General features: G+C 48.0%; 1 protein-coding gene across 1 annotated transcript in view; it reads right to left on the bottom strand.

The window, feature by feature from the left end:
• Positions 1-323: 323 nt before the first annotated feature.
• Positions 324-21,457, bottom strand: part of EXOC4 (exocyst complex component 4) — a 426,451-nt gene continuing 405,317 nt past the window's right edge. The window contains exon 18 of the mRNA XM_075081692.1: positions 324-1,721. Within this exon, the coding sequence (XP_074937793.1) occupies positions 1,484-1,721 (238 nt within the window). The 3' untranslated portion in view covers positions 324-1,483. The remainder of the gene's footprint in view (positions 1,722-21,457) is intronic.

Genomic DNA, 21,457 nt, shown 5'->3' with positions numbered 1-21,457 from the left:
AAATCAAGGAAAGGAAGGAACTCTTGCAGTTAACGGCCAATATTGGCATAAGAAAAACTGGGTTTGTGAATAAAATAAGAACAGAAATCAGAAGATTCCTAACCAGCAGCACTACTGGTTCTGCTTTTAACGTGGAGGTTGAGAAGCTTCTTGCCCAGTTGGCCTGCGGTAGCTGGAGATTAGACTGAATGATTCAGAAGACCGCTTCTTTACTGGTGTAACCTCGGAGGACACCTTATGAATTCAGACCTGGAAAGGAATCTTTGAAATACCACAGAAATGACAGTTCCTAAAAAAAAAAAAACAGTCAAAGCACCAGAGCCTTTGAGGTTTCTTTAAACATTCTTTAATTCTGTGGTTTCAAGACCGACACACAAGCAGTTACACAGCTCAGAAAGAACCTATCTCAGGACGTGGAACCCAGCTGGGCTGACAATTTACTTGACAAATCCAAGTGCAGTGTATTCTCGGTTTGGAGGGATGGTATAAACGCCTCAGCCTCCATGAATAAAGAACCTTTTACTGGTTGGCTTTATATGGTCAAGGCAGGGCAGAAATAAATGGTGACCTGAGCACGCCTCAGACTGCAGAGCTGAGATCTGCCCTCCTCCTGCCCTCGCTGATCGTTAGTGCTGAGCTACATAAGCCTGTGCATCCTTCCAGTACATCAAATGACAATTAGAAAATATCTTTTGAGCTGGGGGGACTCAAGAAGATATATTCAGAAAAAGAGAATTACGGTTTGCTATTACCTTATATTGGCAATTTTCTCCTACATCCACCATCACCCAGTGCAGTATGCGCTGTAGAAACCGATGCCATATGGCTCTGCGATAATGAAAAAGTACAAGTGGAAACAAATGGTCCCATGTTACCTCCCACTACAAGAATTGGCTTATCGCTATCCGAAAGAATAAGCACCTAAATCTCTTTGCAGTGGAAACAGCAGAAAACTTAATGCATCTACTACTGTCATCAACTACTGGCAGAGCTAAAACAGGCTCCATGCAGCACCGCTGTCGGAATGGCTTCAAAACCATCAAGATCTCACATGTGACCAACAGGTCTGTGCTTGATCGTCATGGTGCTATTCACTTAAGCGTGGTCTGAACTTCCACCGAGGAGTCTGACTTAACCCAGCGTGAAATCTTCCCTTTTCCCACCCCACCAGGTAGCAGCTTGCCTTACATCTCAAGGCAAAGCAGCAGCAACAGTGCAAAGCCAAATATCCCACCCAAATCTCTACCAGGGTGCCTGTTCCTGCAGTGCAATCGCTCTTGGGAGAGCATGTTAAGGAAGCATTACGTGATTACACATCAAAACCCCCCAACAACCCCAAAATCAAATCTTAAATGGCATTTCCCTCCTCACTAGTACAACACCACCCAGAAGATACGCGCTTTTGATTATAACAGAAACACAGAGGCTTGGCCCTGCAACCTGACAGCCCCTGCTGCTCAGTTCATAGGAGCGACAGAGCAGATTACACGGTGGTGATTTTCTTGTCCTTGGTGGCCTGTTTGATAGCAGCCTGTTCGCAAATGATCTCCTTCAGCCGCTGCAGCCTCATGTTCTGGGTGGTTTGGTCTCCCACACCCGTCTGGCTCCGGTGCAGTAAGTTCAGGGCGTAGATGTATTCCAGCTCTGTGTACTTCACCCCTTGATCCACCACGAGATTTAAAAGCTCGTCTGCTGTGTTGTAGAGCATCTCGTAATACTGCCTGAAAAGCAAGCAAACAGAAAAAAACCCGCTCTGGTGAATAGTGATACTTGATGCTCCAGACCTTTATTTCTGTAGAATACCATGAAATGTTACTTTTATTCAACGGTGCCATGAGCAGCAAAGGCTGCGTCTGGTGCTGTACAAAGAGAGCACAAACATATTTCTGTTGAACATCAGGAGATGCCAAGTGGGCAGGCACGTGCATGGGGGAGCAAATCCCACAAATCCACTGCCCACGCTCTTCCATCCTCAGCTAAAACACAAACTATGGGGAATGGAGGGCTCCTCTTTCCTGGCATTTACTGTCAGCTCAGATGTCACTGTTTGGTATCCAGCATGTAGACACCTCTATACATATACGGACGCATGAAGATAAATACGCATAGTGCTGTACAGATGCAGTTCTAGTCACTCAGCCTGCAAGAACAGGAGTCTTCTGGAAACGAAGGGAATCGCAGCGATAGGGGAAGTGGGGTTTTTTGTCTCTAATGAACTCCTGTTGCAGAGAGATGCTACTACGGAGCATGGGAAGAGCTCCAAGCCTAAAACTCCAGAGACCTCCAATGCTACTGACACACAGAGTTTGAGAGAAAAAATATTAAATAATGCAAAATAAAATTTGAGCCAGGAGCAGAGGTGCCTCTTTTAATATGGAAAAGATCATCTGAAGAGATGGCATAATATAGAGGCTGCAGTGCAGGCTGGTTTAAATTAATGCAAAGTGGCATTAGTGAAAGAATGGATTTCCAAGGAAGGGAATTTAAGCAAGTACTTACTGGAAGGGAAAGTGTGTCACAGCCCAAGGAAGCGGTGGGGCAATGTGTGGCCAGCAGGGCGAGGGAGGTTCTCCTCCCCCTCTGCTCTGCCCCAGTGAGGCCACATCTGGGGGGCTGCGGCCAGTTCTGGGCCCCCCAGTTCAAGAAGGGCAGGGAACTGCTGGAGCAAGGCCAGCGCAGAGCTGCCAAGGGGATCAGGGGCTGGAGCATCTCCCTTGGGAGGAAAGGCTGAGAGACCTGGGCTTGTTCAGCCTGGAGAAGAGAAGGCTGAGGGGGGATCTCATCAGTGCTTATAAATACCTGAAGGGCGGGTGTCAGGAGGATGGGGCCGGGCTCTTTTCAGCGGTGCCCAACGCCAGGCCAAGGGGCACCGGGCACAAGCTGGAACACGGGAAGTTCCACCTGAACATGAGGCCAAACCCCTTTGCTGTGCGGGTGCCAGAGCAGGGGCACAGGCTGCCCAGAGAGGCTGTGGGGTCCCTTCCCTGGAGACATTCACCCCCCGCCTGGACGCGGCCCTGTGCCCCTGCTCTGGGGGTGCCTGCTCCAGCAGGGGGTGGGACGGGGTGAGCTCCAGAGGTCCCTGCCAGCCCCCACCAGTCCGGGATTCTGTGATTCCGTAATTCTGACAACTGCCAATCCAACCACTGCAGAAAAAATGGGCCGGGACTGGATGTGGGACTGGAGTACCTGCGCTGACTTCACAGCCCGGGCAGAAGAGGTAAAAGTAGTGATAGGTGCTGGGGTCCTCTGAGACATTTCCTTCCCCCTCTTCTTTTATAGCACAAACTGATTAAGGTCTGAAACCATGAGAAGAGTGTGTGACTCTAGGAAAGCACTGCCTAGAGGCTGTGCAGCAGGAAGGGAATCAGGACTACTGTGCCCTTTATACAGCACTTTTGTGAATTCCTGGCATGGCCTTTCCGAATCACCAAGCCACGCTCTGTGCCTCAGTGTCCCCATCTGTACCAAGGGGTAAGATCTGGTGTCAGGGGACTGTGGTCCTGATATCACCAAGACAAAGCACCCTATCTAGAGGGAGCTGTAAAAATATAAGGCTTTACAAAGCTTCTTTAGGCAGAGGGGCTCCCAAGCCTGGGCAGATCCTTCCAGGTCAGGGATAAGGGGAAGGTTCTCCCGTAGGACTCCATGGCAGCAAGCTCCATCACGCGACGAACCTTGGCTCTGGGTTTAGGCCTGTCTGGGGTATCAAGAGCAAAAGTGGTGCATGGATGGAAAGTACCCCTTTTTCTAGAGCAATTGTTTAACTTTATCGCTTCATACAGATGTTACATACCCTTTTAAAGAAACAAGGATCTGAAAAGCTCAGGGAAGGAGAAGCTAAAAGAAAGATCCCTGTCTGCACGCATCACATGGCAGCGAGGACTTGTTTCAGCCAAATACCCAGCACTTCTTTGGCAGAAGAGCAACGCAAGGCAGAAATAGGCCAGAGCAGCTGAGAAGGAGGTCCCTGCATGACTCCTCCACGCTTCTGCAGGAGGACGAGGGCAGGCTGCAGTCTAATCCTTAGGTCTTTTTGGAATAAATAATTTAAAACCCAAGAGCAGGGTCTCCAGGAAAAGTTATCACCTCCTTCCCTTTCTCTCCTCTCTGAATGCATTAAAATAGCAATCAGGGCAAACATGGCAAAGCTGCATATTAAATTTCTCTTGTTCTTTACTTTGCAGGCTCTCAGGTCTGGCTTAGCTGTGCCTTCGCATAGCACCCAGCATGCCGCCAGACTGCAAATCACTGCAGCAACGACTGTAACCGGCTGTAGCAAAACCACACATTTGGAGCTGGGGTGGCCAGGCTACTGGGCTTCACAGCTCTGAGGTTTCATCTCCTTCAAGACATTGCTTGCTCCTGTGACCAGAGAATTTGCTCCTGTGGTTGAAAGTCTGCACCAACATAACTGGTCTCAGGGGCCAGCTGAAATCAGGTGGGAGGAAGGGCTCGCGGCTACAGGAAGAGGACTCCAAAATCATCAGTTCAGAGAACAAGGACTGACGGGATTTGGGCTGTGTGGTCAAAAGAAGGGAGTGTGCGTGAGCGGGGAAGGATACATGTAGAAGGCAAAAGACACAAATGAAAAAATAGCTTCTGGGGATGAATGACAAGCTGGGGCGGCCTCACCCCAAGTGCTGTGGGCAGCGCTGGGCGCCGCAGGACATTAAGGGTATAAAGCTACTGGAGAGTGTCCAGAGGAGGCCACAGAGCTGGTGAGGGGTTTAGAGGGGAAACGGTACGAGGAGCGGCTGAAGTCCCTTGGTTTGTTCAGCTGGAGCAGAGGAGGCCGAGGGCAGCCTCATGGCGCTCTGCAGCTCCCTCCCAAGGGCAGGAGGAGGGGCAGGGCTGGTCTCTTCCCTCTGGTGACCAACGCCAGGCCCCGAGGGAATGGCAGGGAGATGTGCCAGGGGAGGGTTAGGCTGGGCATTAGGAGACAGTTCTTCCCCCAGAGGGTGGTGGAGCCCTGGCACAGGCTCCCCAGGGAGGCATCACGGAACCAGCCTGGCGATATTCCAGAAGCACTTGGCCAAGGCCCTCAGAGCCCTGGTGTGAATTTGGGGTGTCCTGTGCAGGGACAGGAGTTGACTTTGATGATCCTTGTAGGTCCCTTCCAACTCAGCACATTCTATAATTCTATGAACCCAATGGCACCATTCGTGGTCCCCCAGAAGCTACTGTGCCACCACATGACACAACACGATTACTGCTATACCCCCCTCAACGTCTGCATCTCTTGGTCACTCAGACTATGATGCTGAAATGAGGCCAGTGTTTGACACAGGAATTGAAAATACCTATGTGGGTCAGACAAGAAGCATTTTGCAAGGCTGATCTGGTCCCCTGCAGAGCCACAGCATCAAAGCTTAGCTTTTGATAGAACATCAATAGCAGAAGCCACAAAACCTTGGGAGGATATGTCTCAGAACTGGATTCAGGGAGGGGACGACTGAACCCAACCTCATCTCCAATCATGGGAACAGATTTAGCAGTTTAAGTGCTAACGATGATAGCACAAGGTCAAAGCCCCAGCACTCTCCTGCGACACACACGGAGAACTCCCCGAGAACCCCTTGGTATGGAAAACCAAGACTTGGCTCAGGAGCACATCGTGGTAAGGCCTGTGTGTCCAATCCACCTCCTGCCATGCTGATGGATAGTCTTTAAATCTTGGCTCCTCTTGCAGGTAGACACCCCACACCCCCAGAATAGCAGATCTCATGCAGTTCCAGGAGTGACAAAGCAGTGGCAGATGACAGAGGCACAGCAGAGGCTCAGGCTCGTCCTCTTTGATAACGCTGGCACTACTAAATGCTCTCCCAGCCAGAAGAACACAGCTCGTTTTTGAGTGAAAGCAGTTGAGGGACATCTAGATACAGGCTGGGACTGATAAAGCCCTCTGGGTCAGTGGTCTAAGGATGGGTCTCCTGAGTTTTAACTTCATCTCCCTTTAGCTATAATTAGTCCTGCAAGGTTTACGCTTGAACATGGCATAATTAAATAGTTGTATCCGGGGCCTTGCAGAAACTAAGATCCCAAATTTGAATGGCAGCTACCTACCCATCAGCTCTGCAGCATTGGCCTGGCACCTTGACGTATGGCTCGTTCACCGAGTGCCCAGAAGCACTTAATGTTAGCCGTAATGTTTTAGAAGATTTGGGTATTTATCAAGATGCTTCAATACACAGTCAGAAATCTAATATAAGGTTAACTTTGAGAGTATTGGCAATATCTCAAGTACAGTTATACACACAATGTGTAGAAAAACCCAGTAAGGTTGCCAAGGTAAACACTAAGATTCAGGAAACATTGATCACCTTCAGGGAACTTATGCTGAGCAGATGTGAAATCAGATTTTTACCTTTGCCAGCTCTGGCTGGGTTTTCAACAAACTAACAGAGTGGATATCTTGGATGGGGTGATCTCGCTGAGACATGACAAGTCTTTGCTCCGAAGCATAGGACTCAAGGCCTTCCCAGTATGACAGAGCACCTTAAGAAGGAGCAAGAACTGAAGGTGCTCTGCCTGCAGCCCAGACCCATCACCGGACAAGCTCAGCAACGCAAGCCCATCTTTACCCCACGTCCTTAGAGCTGCCTTCCTTTTTAGCCTGTCCCAAACCTTGGATTACTGAAGAATTCTGCACCTAATAAACACAGGATTCATCTGTCACTCTTCAGGATCAGATTATTTTTTAATTAAAAATTTCCTACAAACTAAAAAAGAGAGCAAGCGAGACAGTACGAGTGCGCGAAAGGTATGCATTTTTAATTGGGTGCAATTAAAAAACTGCCGCCTTGGCATGGCATTGCCTTCGGCCAAACCCTATTTGCATGAGTAATTATTCACTCCATTACGAAGTCTGCTCAACTTTGCCTCCCTTGTCTTTGAAAGTATTAATAAATATTGATCAGACACACTCCTGTTTGCCTTTCCCAAGCAGCTCTGATGGACTCATCTTCTGATGTTATCAAATAATGAAATATGAAAGAGTGAGTGGGATGAGCCTCTTGTTCTGTGATTTTTTATTTAGGCTCTTCATTTTACTTTCAGAAGTGTATTTGTCCCTGCCATTATAAATGCTCTTTTGATTATCGAGAGGAGGTTGAGAAGAGCAAGTTAGCAAGGGATGGGGAAAATAAATGGACGACAGGTGAGGGAAATCTCTATTCAGTGAAATGCTGGCAAACGGCTTTGTTTTTTTATAAGGTTCAAATTTAAGACCAGAGAGAACAATTAATATTTATCAAAAGCTGATTCTATCATCTGACAAATAGGTTAATAAATAATAATAGTGGATTAGCATACCTAACTAAAAAGGAACTTTACCTTCCCAAGCCTTCAGTCGGCTTCCATGTGAGCACAGCTAAGCACCTGCGAGCCGATTCGCCCCACACACACCATCGGCGTGGGCAGAGGGACCCTCCCAGCGCTCAGCGTGAGATAGTCGGGGCAAGAAGAGACCAGACCGAAGCTGAACTCACGAATCTTTACTCACCTGAGTATGAAGTCAGGAAGGCGGCTGATGGGAACAAAGTGACACGGGTGACTCACCTCATCGGGGAAAATCTTGTTGTTTGTACGCTTACTCACGCGGTTTTTATTTATTTGTATTACGCTGAAGAGCATAGATGGGGCTTGTCGAGTTGACCTGATACGACAGATTTTTTACCCATAAATGTGGCACAGGTTCTTACTCAGCATCTCTCCCGATTTGGTACGGAAATACCAATGACTGCGGTTTTTCAAGGGGAAGGAAACATTAACCTTTCCTCAAGCCTTTAACTCTTTAGGATGGTAAATACCTGGCCAAACTCTCCACGTTCAGCTTCAGTGTTGATGGCCATATTCTGGCGGAGCGAGGAGCGAAGGACTATCCAAGGTGCCCAAAGTCCTGCTCAGACAGGATGATGAACTAGTTTTGATGGCTTGTATGACAAAGATTTGTTCTTTTTTAAACAGTAGAAGCCATCCTCACAATGCTCCTTCATGTGATTATCTCACATCCCTGCAAGTCAACCCACCTAGATGTCTGCGACCTGTTCCTCTGACTATTGGCAATGGGATTGGGGTCAAAGTTTCTGAACTAACCCTTGAATTCTTTGGGCATTTTTTTTAGGACAAACACATACCTTATAGCAAATAGTGCCTAATCCAAAGCCCAAATACAACTGTACTCTTTCTGCTCACCTTACCAGGTTGGAAGTGGCCCGGGAAGATCTACCATCATCTGAAGAACATCTTTGTACTAAAAGCAGATAGGGAAGGATTAATATCACTGGTAGAAATGGTTCCCACGTGAAAAAAAACCTATCCCCATGGCAAATCAAAACTGAAGAAGCCAATTAACATGCAAAACAGTTGGTCGTTTGGTTTTTTTTTTAAGATAGCAGTTTTAAAGCAAAACATCAAGCTGCCAACAATGAGCCCATTTTGCAAGGATGCATTTTGAGTATATACATATCAAAAAAGATGGTCTCTTGAACTCTATTCTTGGAGAAAGAGGAAAAAAAATAAAGACGCTTTCTCATTTGGAAAAAAAATCTCTGGGAAGGCAATCAGGATGAGACAAGCTCCTCTGAGGGCTATTAATACCGTTCTCCATTTAAATGCTAATGTTAACCTATAACCCAAGGCCCGCACACAAAAAAGTTTTTCAAAAGATGGCCAGGTGAATTCAAAATTAAATTCCGATTTCCCTGAGAATGACTTGATCTCGTCTTAAGAGAAGGACCTTCAGAGATGAACAGTGTGATGTTTCAGAATAAAGGATCTTACTTTAATTATTCCTTCATTATGTAGCTGGGCGCCCGCTCTGTACTAGTGCGGACGGAAACAGGTTCACAAGGCAAGAACTCAGATCTGGGTGCTGACTTACCCAAAGGGAACAAAAAACCTCTGTACCTTATCTACCTCTCTTCTGGGGGATTAGGGAATCACTTTTATAGCCCCCAAAATATCTTAGGTATGCTAATAAGAAAGTAAGAAAAGGTTAAGTATGAAGCACTTACAGACTAAATCTAGACAAAAACCACGGTGAGCATGCAAGTGAAGAGGAAAAAAGGCCAAAGCTGCCGTTATAAAGTCACTCAATTTTGACAGACGCAGATCTTGGTGGAACCATTACCTTTAAACATACAGAGGAGGTGGTGAGTGAGTGCAAAAAGGGAAGAGACAGCAAGAAATGAGGCAACTTCAGTTCACGTAATGCAGAAGAAATGGATTTTCAGGACTGGCTTGACTGAGAAGAGATGCCCACGGGGCTTTTGTGGCTATGGAACATGAGACATTTGAGGTGGGACAGGGAAAGAGATGAGGACGGAGCTGATAGTTACAGGGCACTGGAGATGGGGGAGGAGAGATGAGCTCTAGCATGCAGGGTTTTTCAAAGCAAGTTCTGAAAACTTGCAATAGCAAGCAAAGATGTTTGCATACATGCGCCAGTGATCTGCATTGTAAAGGAAGAGTCTGCAAGCTGGTTATTCTTCCACCTTGGAAGCTTATGATAACGAAACAGAAACTAGTGATGGAAGGTATCTGCTACATCATATATCCACTCTCTAACCAACGCTTGTCTTAAGTGGCATCCTTCAAGTCCTCTAAGCACTTACAGCCCTAAAGCACACCAGAGAATATCACTGCCCTCAGGACACTATTCCACAGGGGAATGTATATCCTGATCATCATTTCTTAAGATTTCTTTCTTGATTTTTGATGAACCTGGACCAGTTCTGGGGACAACAACAGTCATGCCTGTTCTCTGCCTCCAGAAGAAGCCAAAGTGCTTTGAGGGGGAATTCACACAGCTTTAGATGTCCACACCAGAGACGTTATTGCTGTGCTAGTCAACCTCAGCTCCTCCTATGCGAAACAGACACCTCTCACGTCTGCCTGGGCTGAGAGGAACTGTGGCCAAGAAGCACCTATTTATCTGCATGGATGGTGGTGGGAACCCAGAATGAGGCAGGGCGAGGGAGGGGGTCCTGCCCCCCTGCCCCGCCCTGTGAAACCCCCCTGCAGCGCCGCCTCCAGCTCGGGGCTCCTCAGCATGGGACAGACACGGGGCTGCTGGAGCGGGGCCAGAGGGGGCACAGAAATGCTCCGGGGGCTGGAGCCCCTCTGCTGCGAGGCCGGGCTGGGAGAGCTGGGGTTGCTCAGCCTGGGGGAGAGAAGGCTGCGGGGAGACCTTATTGCGGCCTTTCAGTGCTTAAAGGGGGACTGTGGGAAGGGTGGGGGCGACCTCTTTGGCAAGGTCGGCTGTGACAGGACAAGAGGTGATGGCTTTAAAGGAAGGTAGATTTAGACTGGATATAAGGAAAAAAATTCTTACAATGAGGGTGAAGAGTCACTGGCCCAGGTTGCCCCGAGAGGTGGTCGATGCCCCATCCCTGGAAACATCCCAGGCCAGGCTGGACGGGGCTCTGAGCAACCCGATCTGGTTGAAGATGTCCCTGCTCACGGCAGGGGGTTTGGACAAGATGGCCTCTGAAGGTCCCTTCCAGTCCAAACCATTCTGTGATTCTACAAAAAATGTCTGCTGCTGCTGTGATCTACAGCTTCTCTAGGGGCACCGGGAACCACCTCATTCACAGCCTCTCAGAAGCCCAAAAGCAGATGCCCCATCGCCACACGCTGCAACATGCGGCACCATTTGGGGCAGGATGCACAGATGGCTGTCAGCTGCGTTATTACTAGAGGAGAGTGTCAAGAAAGTAAAAAGCACTTAAGAACCTAAAATATGCAAACACCCAAGATGTGAAATGGTTTGCAAAAGACAATAAAACATGAGAGGAAGAAATAAAAGTGAATTTATAATATAATAGTGCTTCATGCTCCTGCGGTACCTCTGCAAATCACAGCCCTTTATAAATAATCAGGGCTGTGATGTAAGGATAGCATTAACTTTTTTTTTTATTACAGCCAGAAGAACTGAGATAAAAATACAGTCATTTGTCCAAGGTAGAAAAGAGTATTGGAGATGGGAAGCCCTGGCACCCTGATGGGTACCGTACCCGCTGTTGGGACTGCAGCGCACAGAACTCTCAACAGTGTCTACAGCCAGGCAAGAAAAGTAGGTGTATTTATTTTAAAGATTTAAGTCCAATCTTCCAATTAAAGACAACCAAAATATAAAACCCAATTACTTTCCTTTTTAAAACTTAAACCACACAGACAGCATACAAAATGGCCTTCCAGTGCTTAAAGGGGGACTATGGGAAAGATGGGGCGACCTCTTTAGCAAGGCCTGTTGTGACAGGACAAGGGGTGATGGTTTTAAACTACATGAGGGGAGATTCAGACTGGATATAAGGAAGAAATTTTTTACACTGAGGGTGGTGAGACCCTGGCCCAGGTTGCCCCGAGAGGTGGGAGATGCCCCATCCCTGGAAACACCCAAGGTCAGGCTGGACGGGGCTCTGAGCGACCTGGTCTGGTTGAAGATGTCCCTGCTCACTGCAGGGGGTTGGACTAGATGGCCTCTAAAGGTCCCTTCCCACCCAAACCAGTCTGTGATTCTATGATAAAACACTACTGACAAATCAGCTCCCCGATGCATTGGCCTCTACACAGATGAAGCAGCTTTGTTTTAATGGCTAGTTTTGGAAAAAAAACCCAGCCAACACCTTTGGGTGCTACGTGCAGCTCTGTGTCACTAAAGCACTTGGGTTTCTCTCTACTTAAAATCTTTTTGTAAAACACAGATGATAAATCACCTGTAAAATGCAGAGCTAATTAGCAAAGGAAAAGGTAAGGTACGTGCAGAACATAACTACTCTTCCAGAAGATCTCTCCTTTTCTCTCGCCTCCTTTTCTAAGCGCTACCTTATCTACTAATTTCTTACTAACATTTCCTTCTTATTTCCTTCTCCCTTGCTCCCATAGTTTGTCACTGGTGACTTGGATAACGTTGCCCTGCTGGGAACACGTGATGATGCACGGGGAGCTCTGTGCATCAGGCGGCATCATCACGGAGGGGAACACGCGATGATGCCGTTTAAAAACCATTCCCCGAACAACTCCAGCCACCCTCGCACCGTGCAGCGATACACAGTAATTACACGGCTTTTCAAAGGAAGGATAAATCCATTAAACCCCATTAAATAATTTTTCAAAAACAATGTCTGAGACACTCCTTGTAGCTCCATACTGGCTGATATAGTGAAGGATGGAATTTTTCACTCTCCAAATGGAACTTTATAGGGTATTAAATAAGCACCCTCAGCACTTATCTAAATCTTTAATTAGTTCTATAATATACTGATGATATCAAGGCTAATTAAATTTATACAGATGAAGAGCAATGAAATTCTAACCAAGTGAGCTGGAAAGTACATATTAAATAGTAAATTTAATGGTTCAAGCAGATAAATGCAATTTTACATAAAAAAATTAAATTCAATTTACATGTTGTATTAAAATTGATTTTGAGTGTGCAAATGATTGGGAAAAATCTTTTTAATATATCAGTAAAAGTGCTAATCCGGCCTGTTTAAATATCAGTTATTAATGCCAGCATTTGCAAATAAGCCACACGCATTTGCATTTTTACTGCATATAGTAAAAAGAAAAAATTATCTATACCATATGCCAGTTTATAAAGAATATTAAGCAATTTTTCCCCTTGCCTCATGCATAAATGAGAGGAAACGTGGAAACGAATGTAGCCCGAAAGAAGAGGGAGTCAGCAGTTCGATGGGAAGTACAGCAAGGATTGCTCCAGTCAGCAAAAAATAATACAATTTTAGCTACCCTCCGGGAACAACAATTACTGTGGCAAAAACCCCAGCCTTATTTAGGATCAAGTGGCTTGGAACGGGATACAAACACCCGACGCTGTGATCGGGGAGATGCTCAGCGGTGCAAGTTTGCTTATTTTTAATAAAATCAAGAATGTCTGGTAGCTACCGATGGGTGAAGGACACCTCTGCTGGGATCTGCTGGCTACGGAGCAGAACAGGCCGCAACGCCTGAACTGCGGTAGGACATTACAAGGTCCATCGAGGCGATGTCTGCCTGCAGTAGGCTGTGGTCGGGCCTCGGTGCTTCAGAGGAGGTTTGAACCGCTCGCTGGAGTCAGGCAAACAGCCCCAAATTCTTGAAAACTCCAGTTGATGGGTTTTTTGAACCTTTGTTCATTTGGTTTGAATGCTACAGTAGCTTCAGAAATTAGGGAACTGAGATTTTTTGTAGGCATGCTGACACGTAATATGGTTACCATTTTTTTGTTGAACACATTGCTGTTTCTCACGGAGGAGCCCTTTAGTGGATTCACTTGCCTCATGGCACTATCATTTCTTCTGGTAGTACCATCCAGCGTCATTACCTTGTGCCAGCCTAGAAACCTCTGAGGCTGGGGAAGTGACCTACAGAGCCCCGCTTGCTCAACACTGCGCACAGACCTCTCCGAACCAGGAGGAAAACAAAACATTGCAGCAGCCTCAAACCCTACCCACAGGCTCATCATCATCATCAGTTACCACCACCAAGACCTCAAGGGGATCGACTGTCATGGTCTCCTACCTATGAATGGAGAAGAAACAGGGTGAAGCCAATTCATCCTACAAGAAAATAGATACTTATATTGGGTTTAAGTGCCCCGTGGACATTGTTTATTACAAAGAAACCAGGCAGCCAGGACGGATTCAATGCCAAATTTTTAGATGGCCAAAAGTAGGGGACATCAACTTAGAACTACGGGTCTCCTGGATGAAGGAGTTAATGGTTAAGAGCTTCAACACTCTCCTCCATGCTTTCTGTGTTGGCCCCTGGCCAGATGACCATTTCATCACACCCAACATGCCAGTTCTCAATACTTCTCCTGATGCTTAGAAACCTTCAGGTTTGCAGGTTAGTGGTATTTATGGCCAGCTGCTACTCATTCGCTCTTGCAGCAATATTTTAGGTTGAAATTGCTTTTCCCTCTGTAACGTGCTTAGGGCAAAAGACGTATTTACAGAGGGAAGCCATTGCCTCTCTAAGGTACTGTTGCAGTCGGCAAAGCAAGACGGCCTCTTTCAATTCCTCCTTTTGAAAAATATTGCTCCTGAAAGAACATACACCTAAGCCGGAGCGAGTCCCGACGCTGCTGTGTGCAGTACAACTGTGGCCTCTTCTGGCCGCTCCTGGTGAAATTTTAGCTCCAATGACCTCAACTTTTTGAGCCAACAGATCTGCACTACACTGTTTTTTTGCCAGGCAGCAAAAACCCTTAGCGTTTAAAATGAAAACATTATCAAGGCAACATCGCTGCAGGATAAGGCCCGCAGCCGTAGGTGTGATTTCTAGCTCCATTCTCCTGGCATGGAAAAGCCAGGTCTGGCTGTCTTATTGATGGACTATCTCAGGGACGCATCCCTTTGCTCGCCACCGCTTACGTACAGGCTGCAAACCCCAGACGGACTCCACTGCAGTGTGACAGCGGCTCCTTGGAAACAAAGCTGGTCCCTCTAGGGCGAGAAGAGAATCCCAGCACTGCTTCTGAACTGATGGAGTACTTCACAGCCATCAAAAGCAGGGGAATTGCTCTGAACTGCTATTTTTATCTCATTCCAGAAACGCATCCTCTAACTGTACAAAACCTCCAGACTATCAACAAGAACTCTGCTGTGAGAACTGAACCTCTAGGTTTTCGTATTAATTTATTAACCTCTTCTTTCAATTCCCATTTGTACATGGAGACATAATGTACAGAACGGTTCTGTTTTCTCAAAAGGCCGCTTTGCCATTGAGAAGATGAAGGTCTGTTGATATTAAGGGGTCAGAGTGAAGTCCTTTGTGTGTGCAAAGGGATGGCTACAACCCAGTAAGAGCCATCCCCATGCTGATTCTCACTGAGTAACCTCCCTTCCCCGCTCGTATCCACCTTTGAATGCCCTCCAGGGACAAAAAGCACATTTTCCTGGTGATTCTCAGAATCTGCACATTTCCATGCCACAAGTGAAGGAAGAATGGATTTCACGCAGCACACCAAACAGTTAACAGATGGCAAAAAAATTACAATCATTTACCAAGTTGCGTTGGGCTTAGGAAAACAACCTAGAATACGAAGGCACTGAATCTTATTAAAAAAGACACATTTTACATATTGCTGCTTCATAATACAAGCTGTTTTTCATGAAAGCATAAAACTTGCTATTACTTGCACCTCTTTTCTCCTACTCTTTGTTTTTGCACACATGACAACGTGGAATACATATCAGCTACGACTTCCGTATGCACTTGAGAGACTGCCTTCAGCTTTAGATGTTAATGCACTTTGGCGATGTGAGGTGTCATTGAATTTTGTGTTTTTTCTATATTATTTGATCTCAGATCTGGAATACAAACCATAAAATAAAAGGCAAGCTTTACAGCCTTCAATAAAATCCCAGTAAGCGGCTACATGGTGCGGACCTTTTCCTGAGAGCCATACATATCTGTATATGTTGACATCATATGTGTATATTGAAACACAGTGGTCTGGATGTAATTATTTTAATATCTTCTTAAAAATACCAGAATCCAGGTTTTTTTCGGTCTTTACCTGAGCATATGGATTTCTCTTGGCTACGAAGCCCAGGTTCATTACGGGACAGATTTAATTGCTACATCAGAGTTTGTGTGTTGATATTCTACATCTGATGTGTGAAAGTTCAGGGACGCCAATCAGGCACGATGCAGATGCCACTCTGCAAAATGTTCTCAGACAGCCTCCATCTGTCAGATATGGTAATACTTGCGCTCCATCAATAATTCACCTCCTTAACTCCATGTTTCCTGCATTTGAGTCAGAGTTTTTCATGTCAGCCTCACCAGAGGATCTACCTCGGATAGACAGGAATTGCCTGATCTGCATTCCCCATTCAGACCGTGTGCTTTTGTGCGCTGGAGCCAGTCGCCTTCTGCAGTCGAAGAATTGTCTCTTAGTTTACTCAGTTTTTTACTGATTTAGCTGCAAAAACCCCACCGCTTCCCTTTTGGGGCAGCATTTTCATCTCATTCAAGAATGGAAGTCAGAGGGTAACTAGGACAATCACACCTCACTATCCAAAATCCAGCTCGGATGGACCACACCTTTTCTGGGAAAGCTCATGGTGAAAACCACCAGGGTGGCTGAATACCAAAAATAGGATGCTACTGCATGCGCTTGGGAAGGGAAGAAAGTGGAGGGGAAACAAGAACATGATGTGGAGCTGCTCCTCCATGGGTCATAAACTGCTGAATGGCAACGGCCCCTGGTGAGGCTGCACTAAACTGCGTTCAGGGTTGGGCCCCTGGGGACAAGAAGGCCCTTGAGGGGCTGGAGCGTGTCCAGAGAAGGGCAGCGGGGCTGGGGCAGGGTCTGGAGCACAAGTGTGCTGGGGGGCGGCTGAGGGGGCTGGGGGGGTTTAGCCTGGAGAAGAGGGGGCTGAGGGGAGCCCTTCTCGCAACTGCCTGAGAGGGGCTGGAGTGAGGGGGGGCTGGTCTCTGCTCCCAAGTCACCAGTGATGGGACGAGAGGGAACGGCCTCAAGCTGCGTCAGGGGAGGTTTAGGTTGGGTGTGAGGGAAAATGTCTTCCCTGCCAGCGTGGTCAGGCCTTGGCACAGGCTGCCCAGAGAGGTGGGGGAGTCACCAGCCCTGGGGGGGTTCAAACACCGTGCAGACGTGGCACTTGGGGCCATGGCTTAGGAGGCCTGGGGCTGTTGTGTTGGGGGTTGGACCTGATGATCCTAGAGGTCTTTTCCAACCTTAATGATTCTATGAAGCAACTGGCTCCATAGATACTGCAAGAGTTTAATTAGATCCCAGAGCCAGGAGACAGGCTGTGGCTCCTTTGGGTACCCATCAGTGGTCCCTTGCTCTAGAGGAAGGCCGTGCGGAAATCCACAGGAAACCAGCTGGAGCTGAGATTATTCCCCAGCACTAGGGAAATTACCGCCATAATCATCAGTGTTTCGGCACCAGTGACAAAGGAAGGTTCTTCCCAGTTAGCAAAGACCCTTCCCTCAGCCCCAGCTCTCAGCATTCGAAATGCAGAATGACAATCTTTGAACTTTTTTTGGCCTCAGATACAACGGATACAACTCAGATATAACATGTGACACAGGGAAAGAAATCCTGATGATACCATGCCACACTTATGAGTTTTACAAATCCCATCGGCAAAGAATGACCTGTCACCTGCAATGACCTGCCCATCCTCAAGCACCAACCTTCATCAGCTGGACCGAACCCACTGGTTGCACAATGCAGGTGGTGGAAATCCTTCTTTAGGGACACCGGTAAGGACATGTGGCTTGGCAACAGTAGGACCCACTACTAGCCTTGAGTTGGCCAAAACCTCCAAAACAGACCCAAAGTGAATGAATTAAGGATCTTGCTGGTTAGAGAGTAGTTAACTGTAGCGGGAAATGGAGGAATGTATCTCAATTTGCCTAAACATAGGTGTCTAGTGCAAGCATTTCAGACGGAGTCTAGGCATCCTGTAACCCCTGTACCACACCTGCCAGCCCTGCTCACATACCTACGCTGCCCAAGGTTCTTTCTAATGGCAATATATTTAGGAAAGTGAATCATGTCCTCAGCCAGTCCCTGGCAAATCTGGGAACGGGGTCTGCTGCAGGTAGGGTCAGAGAGCTACTCAAGCCAGCTTTTAAGTAGCAGAAGCAGTTCAGCCACTTTAGCATGCCAATCTGCTCCTCAGAGATGGACTAACCCTGAGCCAAGGCTATGCTAAGCTGGCACCATGGAGGGTACAGCCAACCCAAGGCCACCGAGCCATGTTCAGTCCTGAAGCAGCTGAGCATCGCTGCCAAGCCTGGAGCATGTGATGAGCGTGTTTGTTGGAACAGGGCTGCTGGCTGCAGGTACCCGGAGGTCTGCTCCCCCCTGCAGTGGAAGACAAGCACTTAGGGAGCTGCCATGCAGTGCAGGAATGGTTGTATCAGGCCACACCATGGTCCACCAAAAGTCCACGTCCTGGCGTCCCACCCCTGACTGTGGCCAACAGCACCTGCCCAGAGAAGAGCAGGTCAGTGATGTTTCTCTACATCACCATCCCAGGGACTTGCTGAGCCAGAGCGGTGCCCCTGAGACACCCTGAGAAGGGCTTTTACCTCCATGGGTATGTGCTACACATCTTGGGGCTCCTGGTTGTGGAGAGGTTGCCATACATGACTTAAAGGAGCCGTAAAATTGGCTGGCTCTGCTGTACGGTTCCTGGGCTATAGCTGCCCTGGACCCTACTGTCCACAAACCTCGCTCTGCCCTAACACTAACACTATGTCATGGCCTGACCCTGTCAGTCCTCTCAGTTGCGCTATTTCTGTCCTTTGCTCATTTTCCGTCTTCCCTCCTATATTCTAGCAGGAACTGGCCCCCGGCCACTGCTACTCCCTGCTCCTCTCTCCTGTCCTCAGCTGTGACTTTGAAAGCGCCCTTCCCAGAACTGGCCATGTCCTCACCTGCCCCCCTTGTGTCCTAGCACTGATCTTCTACACCCTACCAGCCATGCCCTGCCTGCTCCTACACCTTCCAAGTGAAACATTACTGACTCCCAGATACCACGTACAGCGGCAGGTTGAAATGCTCCGCTCCCTGGCTCGGTCTCATTAAGAGAGAGACCTCTGCAAAAGATGTAACTTCAGCGCATAGAAAAGTGACGAGCAGTGACTCTTAAAAAGGTATTGCACAGCACCAATATCTGTTATTTCCTAGCAGATTACCGGGTATGAAGCATTGCACTTTCTAATGAGATCTGACTGACAGGGTAAACCAATCTGCTACTTAAGGACTTGCATGTGTCTGTCTATCTGTGGGGCTTGTGCGAGGAAGAGGCAGCCTACTGTGAAAAAGGCAGGACATTTTTCTAATTGCTTCCATTTGCAGGCTGGAGCTAGGCAATAGAGATGCATTTCAAGCTGACAATCCAATATTTACTTTTATTTCAGCTGCAGACAAATGCCTGGGATGATTGTTCTTCACACACTGATGGTTCCCTCTTTCTTTGCAACCTCTTTTTTTTTTTTTTTTTTTGTGACACGCCAACTTCCCTTCTTAAAAAATCTGTCCTTCCTCTAACAGCTCTGTTTGCTGTGCGTTTAAGCAGGAGCTCCCAGCAGGCTACCACACCTTCAGCACACAAACTCAGCACAGGCAGAGCCCACCTTTAAGCACGGGAGCAGAAAGCAATTTCTAGATCAAATACCAGCTCCGAGCACGTTATGTGAGAGCTGAGGCATGGAGTTCACATTCACATACGCTCACAGGGGTATCTCTTCCCGTGGGCTGACTCTGGATGTTTGCGCAGGCTCAAGCTGGAGTCTGGGGCTAAATGTTGACCTTGTTTGAACAGTGTCAATCAAGGCAGTCCAAGGCTAGATGACAGAGACACCTCAAACGAGACCTATCTCCATGATGTTATTTGACCCTTTAGGAACTAAAAGATGTAATTGGAGATTTGCTTGTTACATCCCCATCTGGTCGGCAAATTAAACAGCATTTAAATGGCCATCCTCCCCCCATCGCTTCCACCTCCCCTTGCCAAAGCTTCCCCATAACACTAGCCAGCTCTTCTGGCTCACAGGTGAGCATGGAGGATCTCGCTCCAAAGAGAGCAGACGAGCCGCTGAAGCCCATTGCTTGTGCTGGTGGGTGCCCCTCTTTGCTACTGTAGGGGACAGAAAAACATCCCCTTAAGCTAAAAGTAAAACCAACTGAGTTCCCTCTTCTCTCTTCTCCCGGGACAGCGATCACTTGCAAAACAGTCACAATCACAAAAAATTATTAAAGACTGAATTGCAATTTAGATACATAATGAAATCCAGCTAGAGATATTATTCCACATCCATGGGTTCAAAAACACGATCATGGCCTCCCATGAGGGCGGAAAGAACCTCAAACACTCTTCTCGAGCTCTGCGTGGAACACAGGTTCTAGGGTAAAAGGTCCCTCTCCATCCCTCCTCTGGGCTCTTTCTACCACAGAAATCTCTGCCACCAACTCTCCTGATCTTTGCTGGCTCACCAAATTCCTGGAGGCAGAGCTTCAGGCAAAGCTTTACATGCCCACCCCTCCTTTTTGGCCATTCTGCTTGTTTTTTGAATTAGAAACCAGGATGCGTTTGCTCTGCGGAAGAGCCGAGCCGTTCCACCAGCTGCATGGACAGAGGTGACAGCCACACTGACTGAGAGACAGCCATTTGCCACCAACAGGAGAGTCAGGATGCAACGGATTTCACCAGGAGATACAGCGAGATGTGCTGTGGGGCTGTGGGAACGGAGAAGGCGGTGACCCTTATCGCGGGATGGGTGCGAGGACATCGGTTTCCATTTCGGCACTACTCTGCCTGTGAGAAATCAACTTTTGCCCCTTGGTATCAGGAAGCACAGAATGGTCTTCCCTTTTCTCGATCTCTCTCAGGTCGCTTAGGAGTCTGGGGGTCTGCCATGACATGCAAGGTTCTAACCTTTTCGTGAGGTTGTTACTACCAGCCATTCATCTTCCACGCTTGCGTGGCCTGCCTGCCTTCACACCCCAGCTGCTCTCTCCAACCAGCACGTTTTGGGCCCCTCACTACACGGACGGTGAGGGGCTGGAGCGTGTCCAGAGAAGGGCAGCGGGGCTGGGGCAGGGTCTGGAGCACAAGTGTGCTGGGGGGCGGCTGAGGGGGCTGGGGGGGTTTAGCCTGGAGAAGAGGGGGCTGAGGGGAGCCCTTCTCGCTCTCTGCAGCTGCCTGAGAGGGGCTGGAGTGAGGGGGGGGCTGGTCTCTGCTCCCAAGTCACCAGTGATGGGACGAGAGGGAACGGCCTCAAGCTGCGTCAGGGGAGGTTTAGGTTGGGTGTGAGGGAAAATGTCTTCCCTGCCAGAGCGGTCAGGCCCTGGCACAGGCTGCCCAGAGAGGTGGGGGAGTCACCAGCCCTGGGGGGGTTCAAACACCGTGCAGCCGTGGCACTTGGGGCCATGGTTTAGGAGGCCTGGGGGTGTTGGGTTGGCGGTTGGACCTGATGACCCTAGAGGTCTTTTCCAACCTTAATGATTCTGTGATTCTATACGTAGGTCTTTCAGATTTCAACCCGCTGTGCCCAGCAGTGCCCAATACAATAAATACAACGCCTGTTTCAGGAGGGATACTGTAAAAGGTATGTTTTCACTCCACCTTTAATGGGCCTGCTCAGATCACCATTTCCATACCTGCATGTTGCTGCCTCAGTGCCCCCAGTGCAGTCATGGTTGCAGCCCAACACCTTGTGAGATGCTTGATGTGATTTCCATAGCCTGAAGCTGTGGAAGTGCAGGGGACCAAGTGAAGGCAGGAGGAGAAGGTCCTTGGACTTGACTGAGAGGAGAGGATTGCTAAAACGTTCCTATGGCATTTTTAAAGCAAGCAAACAAATAAAGCTGCTCTCTGTGCACACAAAAGCCTGCCTAACCCCTTCGTGGCTAAAGCCAGTGGTGTAGTGTCTGTGTTTTATGCTGTACGTGAACCTGGAA

Source organism: Phalacrocorax aristotelis, chromosome 1, assembly GCF_949628215.1.
Source record: "Phalacrocorax aristotelis chromosome 1, bGulAri2.1, whole genome shotgun sequence".
NCBI lineage: Eukaryota > Metazoa > Chordata > Aves > Suliformes > Phalacrocoracidae > Phalacrocorax > Phalacrocorax aristotelis.
This window is presented reverse-complemented; position numbering and strand designations above follow the sequence as displayed.